The sequence below is a fragment of the Apis dorsata genome, unplaced genomic scaffold (genome assembly GCF_000469605.1).
Source record: "Apis dorsata unplaced genomic scaffold, Apis dorsata 1.3 scaffold_51380, whole genome shotgun sequence".
NCBI lineage: Eukaryota > Metazoa > Arthropoda > Insecta > Hymenoptera > Apidae > Apis > Apis dorsata.
In genome coordinates this window covers 1-7,518 of record NW_006267331.1, presented here as the reverse complement: position 1 = coordinate 7,518, position 7,518 = coordinate 1, and the positions used below count along the sequence as shown (strand labels likewise).

General features: G+C 43.1%; 1 protein-coding gene across 1 annotated transcript; it reads left to right on the top strand.

Moving 5' to 3' along the window:
- Positions 1 to 90: 90 nt before the first annotated feature.
- On the top strand, positions 91 to 7,513 carry LOC102670649 (uncharacterized protein YMR317W-like). Its single transcript, XM_006625194.2, has 3 exons — positions 91 to 451; positions 596 to 6,406; positions 7,491 to 7,513. Exons 1-3 carry the CDS (start codon positions 385 to 387, stop codon positions 7,511 to 7,513), a joined length of 5,901 nt encoding a protein of 1,966 aa, XP_006625257.2. The 5' UTR covers positions 91 to 384.
- Positions 7,514 to 7,518: the final 5 nt, after the last annotated feature.

The following is a 7,518-nucleotide window of genomic DNA, read 5'->3' as shown; positions in this document are numbered from 1 at the left end:
ATATATATATATATATGTATATGTATACATATATATATCGAGAGTTTTAAATTCGAAAACGAGAGGAATAAAAAAGAAACAATGAGCGGAAGAAATTTTTTTTTTGTTCGATTAAGGAGATCGATTAATCGCGACGAAGTCGTTTCAGGATATGGTGTCTGTTCGTTTAGGGAAGCTTCTAATCCTATTTGATCGCTGAAAGAAGGTCTCGAAACATTGGCAAAGCACAGTGCTGTACAAAATACGCTTACTTTGGGTCCAGGATGGGGGTGAATCGAGATAGTTCGTGGTCATCGTTGTTAATTACGGGTGAAATTGTGTTACAGGGGCGAGAAACTTTACGTAACGAAGGATAAGAGATCGAGGAGCTCGTATTGGAGAAGAATGGCCTGTTGGGGATGTTGCTTGGCGGTCGTGTTGATAGCTGTCATCATCGCCATTTTGGCGGCGAGTAAGTGTCTCTCGCGATTCCGTTTTAAATTCCTAATTTCGACGATTTGTGTTTAATATGCTGACTGAGTATCGATATCGAGTAGTAAGAATTTCGATAGTTTAAAAATTAACCTTTAAAATTAATCGATCGATTCTGTCCTAGCTGGAATAATCTTGACGCAAGAGACTTCCGAACCTCTGGAGAATCTTCAGCAGAATTCGCGGCAATTTGGCGACGTGCGAACGGCCGAGAGTCAAGAATACATGAAGAATCCTCCGCCGAGTCCGCCACCCGCGACTTCAACGTTCCCATCCTGGCCTACGACCGACGAAACTCTGTACAACACGGTCCCAAGCGCCTTGGACGGTGTGCTAAAATTAGACGAGTTCCAATGGGACAACGATCTAAGCGATCCGAAGTCGAGAGTGTACAGACAAGTGAGCACGGAGATAGAAGAACACTTGAGGAGCATGTTGAGGCAGCCAATGGATAACGAAACGATCGTCAAAGTGTATGACATAAACAGGGACGGCGAAGTGAAGTTTAGGATAAGTTATCCACCGCGTTCCATCCCCGAAGAAACGCAACAGATGATCGAGAAAACGTTGCAGAAAAGTGGCAACATGATTGGACACTATCATTTGAACAGTTTAAAGGTGACCAAGTTGGTCGACGATTGTCAGAGCGGGAGCCTTGGGTGTTCAGAAGGGTGCAGTTACGATTACTCGAAGGGTCTGTTCGTTTGCTTCTGCAGCAGAGTTGGAAAGATGTTGGCCAGTGATGGAAAGAGTTGCGTCAATGAGAATGACTTGAGCAACGTGGAAATGGACGACGAGGTGCCGGAGACCAATACGGAAGTGGTGCACGATTACGTGCAGGGAAGAAGCAGAGGACCTGGGTCGGTGTTTGAACCGAGGAGACCCGACAATTGGGATCATTTGGACTTCAGCACGGAAACAACGCACAATGGACACGCGCCACAAGATAACGAACACGAATTTCACGTATATCCACATTCTTCAGCAGAACCGGAACCCACGCAGACGGCCACGACGGAAGAGAATCGTGTGTTCAATGACGAATCTGATTCGATACATTGGATGCACGATCATTCGAAGCATGATCATTCGAAGCATGATCATTCGATGCATGATTATTCGACGTATGAACATTCGATGCACGATCATTCCATGCACGATCATTCGGAACATGAACACTCGATGCATGATCATTCGGAACACGATCATTTGACGTATGATTATTCAAGCTTCTCGACTGCTGAACATAAACCTGAAATGGAATCCAGTTCTGAATCTTTTGCTGAACCCGAACCTTCTGCTGAGCCTGAACCGTCTGCTGAACCCGAACCTTCTGCTGAGCCTGAACCATCTGCTGAGCCAGAACCCTCTGCTGAGCCTGAACCCTCTGCTGAGCCTGAACCGTCTGCTGAACCTGAACCTTCTGCTGAGCCAGAACCGTCTGCTGAGCCAGAACCGTCTGCTGAGCCAGAACCGTCTGCTGAGCCAGAACCTTCTGCTGAGCCAGAACCGTCTGCTGAGCCAGAACCCTCTGCTGAGCCTGAACCGTCTGCTGAGCCAGAACCCTCTGCTGAGCCAGAACCCTCTGCTGAGCCTGAACCGTCTGCTGAACCTGAACCGTCTGCTGAGCCAGAACCTTCTGCTGAGCCAGAACCTTCTGCTGAGCCTGAATCCTCTGCTGAGCCTGAACCATCTGCTGAACCAAAGTCTCCTAATGAATTAGAATTTCCAGAATCTTCCACAAAAATGATTAATACCGAACTAGTCAGTTCCATGGAACCACAAACTACTGAATCTAATAAACCTGAACCTACTGGAGAATTACAACCGTCTACTGAAGTAGAACCTTCTGCTGAACCTGAACCGATTACTGAAGCAAATCTTGCTAGTGAATTATCAACAAAATTAACTGCAACCGAACATCCAGAATTACCTCTTCATTTCACTGTTAGGCCTGAAACATCCGGAGAAGAAGATTCTTCTACCGAACACGAATTATCACCCATCGAACCAGAATTATCCAATGATGAAAAATCTCGTGAAAATATGCCTCCTATTATTGAACATTCTACCGAAATGCAAAACACTATAGTGCCAAAAGATTCTACCGAGAAGACATCTATTGATAAAACTGAATCTTCTACCGAATCTGTAATTGTGAATAAAGAATCTTCTGAATCAATTAACGAATCAGCCTCTTTCACAGAATCATCTATGGTTGAAAAAGAAACAGCAAATACACCCAATGTTCCTACAAACATGGAGTCAGAATCTACAACGCCAATGATGCTTAGTGAAACTACATTACCAAATAATGAAATGGCAAGCAATGATGAATCTTTGCCAGTGATACCTCTCATCCCTGATATCGAAGAGACTATGACGTCGAATCATTCGTTTTCTGACGATCATTCGGAATCAAGTGTCGCAGTTGTAGACACAACTATGATAATGAAAGACAATGAAGAAAAGGTAACAACTTCAAGCCCTATAGAAATGGACAAAAACGAGCAAGTCACTGAAACAACCAACATGCCACAAGATGAAACAACTATATACACTACAACGAGCATAAACAATGACGAAACGATGAACTCCTCTTCAGAATCTAGTTCTTCCACTTCATCCACTAATCCTCAATCTTTAGTTCCTGAAATAGAATCCACCACTAATTCTGAGATAACCTTCCCTAACACAGTGACAGACACTAAATCGGAAAGCACAACTGAATCGAATCCCGTTACAGAGATCAATAGCACAGAAATGGATAAAGAGTCTAAATCTCAGAATACATCGTCAAATGAATCCATTATGGATCCTGAATCACCTCCTCGTGAGACGAATGAGACCAACGTTATTGAGCACATGCCAACGACAGTCTTCCCCAAATTGCCAAAGAATTTCGGCCATAACGTGGAACCTCTGATAGAACCACTGATAAACGACACGGAAGAGCACATTATGCTGATACCAAAAACGGAGCACACCACGGAAGTTCACGATCCTCATGCAATTATTCCACAATTGATTCCCGAACAAAGCGTCCAATCCTCATCGAATGGATCGTCGACAAACACCCCTAACCAAGATTCGCCAAGAAGTAAAATTCCATCCTCTACAGAAGTTGTTGAGACGACTCTCCATCGATCCACCGTACGTCCAGACGAGAACGCGGTTTCTTTAAGCGACTCTGTTCGCTATGAGGAAAATTTGGACCATTCGACCAACCATCCCCTGCATCCAGCAATGTTCCCTGAGAACACGGTCGAACACGCCACGGAGAAATTTGACTCGGCTTATGACAAGCACGCGGACGATATGTCCCCCTTCTTGCCGGATGTCCAGAAGGAAAAGGAAGTGAAGAAGGCGCCTAGATTGGACAAGGACGAGCAGGACGTGCCCAATCCTTTCGAAGATCACGTTGAAGATGTGATCACCGACAAACCTTTGATGGAAACGTCTCCTTCTACGGAACGAAACACGAACGAAACCGAATTAAAGGATTCTCTGAACGACGTCCACGACGTTGTACGCGATAACGCGAAGTCTGATGAGCGGAACGAAGTGGGTCGTGGGTTCAAAGGTGACGGGTTGGACGCCGTTGAAAGTAACGATACGGAATCAGGGATTCAAAATGGCCTATTGCTCACCTACGATGCTGATAAATCAACGAACGAGGAACACGTTTCGATTGAGAATGAGAGCGGAATAGCTTCTGAGGAAGATGAAGAAGCGTTGAAAGTGGTGCCGTTAGAGGAACAGTTCAAGGAGATTGAAACTACCGTGAAATACGATTCGAGTAAAGATAAATCAGAAATTACGGAAGCTGGCCCAGTTATCGCGGAAGAAGAGAACGAGAAATCGAAAGATAACGTTACAATTCAAACGTCTTCGGAAAAGCCAGAAGAGAATGCTGTGGAGGATCAGTATAACGACATTACCGATGACAGTTTGAGCAAAGGGTATCAGCAGGACGACACAGAAGTGTCAAAGAGAATTAAGGACGGATCTAATGAGTTAATGAATAGCGATGGAAAATCCTTTAGCGCGGATGAATCTCGTGTAAACGATGGAACGAACGTAACGACGACGAACGACACCGAAGACGCGTTGGCCACGATTGGAAATATCCCTGACAAGCATCCAGAGGATGCCAGGCTGACCACTCAGATACCCGTGCTACCGTTGGAAATACAGCAAGAGATGTCGACGACCGAGAAAGTGGAGAGCACCACTGTAACCGAGGAGAATCCTCGAAGGGACAACGGCACGGAACACCAAAATGGGGAGGATGGAACGACAGTTCAGGTACCAACTACTCACGTGATGTCGATGGAGACGAAAACTACTGCCCAGATACCAATATTGCCAGAAGAATTGCAGACTACTGAAAACGACGTGCTGCTGACCACCTCCACCATGAGGTCAGATATCGAAACGAAAACTGGCAACTTGGAAAACGTGTCTTCTGAGAGCGTGGAACGAAAGGAAATGCTTGATACGAATGATAATGAAACTCGAATAATTAATTCATCAGAACGACAAGTGAACAGTCAGAACGATACTGCTGATGATTCGATGGCCAGTGCGGTGGAAAACGAGGGTAAAAGTAATGATAACGCGTTAAGTGTTACAATGTTGGATAACACAAGTGAGGAAAGTACGAGTGCGCCGACGACAATGAGCGTCGAGGAAAGTACGAAGGAGAATGTGACAGAAAGTTCAACGCTCGAACCTTCTCCTTCGACGTCCAACAATGGAACTGCGACCACGACAGAATCGCAGAAAATGTCCGAGACCTCCATTACAACAGAGAATGTTAAACCTGTGATTGAGATATTAGAAGATGACACTGTACCAGTAAGATTCGACTACAGGACGCATTTTGTCATGACCACGCCCAAGGCTAACTTGAATATGGAGGACCTAACGGAGGAAGATTTAAAAGTGATCCCATTAGAAAAGAGTTTAGAAGTGAAGAAGAAATCAACCGACAAGAAGGTTATTGATAAGTACAAGTACAAGAAAGAAAAAGAATTGAATTTGGAGGAGAACGAGGGCGAGAACGTGTTAACGGATATACCAGAATTATCGTCTACTGAAACGTCACAAACGGTGAGGGAGATCAAAGAGGAGGCAATCACCACTGGCAAAGAAGAAAACTCTGTACCAAAATTGAAAATCATTGAGACTACCAGTGGATCAAATCAAACGGAAGTTCGATCCTCTGTAGCAAATGAAAGTCTCGGTGGTAAAACCAGCATAACAGTGCCAGACGCAGCAAAGAAGTATCCCAGTTTCATACCCGTTTCAGAGAAGATCATAGAGCCAGAATTTGTTACAGAACCTTTCGTGCCTCTTCGAAACTTGAATCATTTCCATCGATCAGACGTTGCAACGGAACATCCATCGATAACAAACGAATCGTCTAACGAAGATCATACGACCATGGAGCCAGAACAAGCGACGACATTAGACGACGAAAAAATAAACGAAACGGATTCGTCCACCTTCCCTACAAACCAATCGCCCATTCCTTCGAGCACAACTGTTGACGTTTCATTGATGCAAACCAAATTACCTGAAACTGTAACCGTGGAAGCAACCAGCCACATAGACGTTTCGTTCCTGAATCTACCTTCGAACGCCGTGTTTTCCAAGTGCGCTGCTGGACAATTCCAATGCGTGAATGGAACGTCCAGGGATGGCGCGTATTGCGTGAAACTGTCTGCCAAATGCGACTCTGAGAACGATTGCTCGGACGGATCGGACGAGCTGAACTGCGAAGGTTGTCCAGGAAATTTCAAATGTGCTAGTGGGCAATGCCTGAAACGAGACCTGGTGTGCAATAAAATCGTCGACTGCGATGATGGGAGCGACGAGAAGAACTGCGAGGAATGGAAGTGTCAATTCGACGAATTCAGGTGTCCCAGTGGTAAGTTGACTGATAATTATAGTAAAAGATTAATCAATTAGTTGAGATTTGATATTAGAAATTTTGTCTCGTGATAAAAAGGTGGAAAAGTGGAGATAGATTGATTAACAAGGCAGCAACATTGAAGTGAGAATACATTTGGAAAAGTTTCGAGAAATTGTTGTTAAAAAATTACTTTATACTGAATCTCTAGCAGAAAAATAATTCTCAAATCTACTCACATTTTGTACATATAGAATATAAAGCTACTACTCACAATCTATAAACTGCATATGCACCGTGATAAATTTTCTTTTTATTATACGTTTAAATAATCGGACGTAACATTTTCATAGAATCTTGCGAGGAATTTTTTTACAACTTCGCGTGTTTCTTGTTAAATTGGGTCACCACGTTTTCTTACTGATCTTGTTAAATAACTGGCTTTTGGAATAATATTACACGCTAATTTACTTTTTTCTTCGGCCAATTACGTTCCACCTTGACCAATCCTGATCAAAATAAAAAACAAGAGGTCAGAATAAATTTTTCAACAATTACACATGCACATTGCACATTGATTGATCGCATGTAAATCAGAACGTGAATTATCATCAGGCAAGGAAGAAGTGAAAGGAAAAACGTGACATAATACACGCTCGACTTAATGGGATCCCGTTTAATGCAGGATTTCGCAATCGAGCGAGGAATGTTTTGATATATCGAACGAGATGTTTTCTCTTCTATCGGGTTATCGGTGTCAATACTTATCGTTCGAGCAAATTGCTTAATCTTTCCAACTATTTAGAACTAACTGATGCTTCTCGAAGCGACCTGAAAAAAATAGTGGTATAATTAGTTACGTATTATTGTCTTATCTAACGTGCTGACACTCAACCACTTAATCCATTTCATAAATATCATATTTATTTCCTGATACTATCTAAAATCCAACAATCTAAGCGAATCGAAGTTAAGATAGTTGTTTTGATTCTAAAATTAATTTCTTGCTCTTTCTTTTTTCATCTATTTACAACTTGATAGTTTCTTGAAATTTTATGAAGAGATTATAGAGGAATAAGAATCGTTGTACTCTTAATTTCAGGAAGATGCAATCCAACAATCTAAGCGAA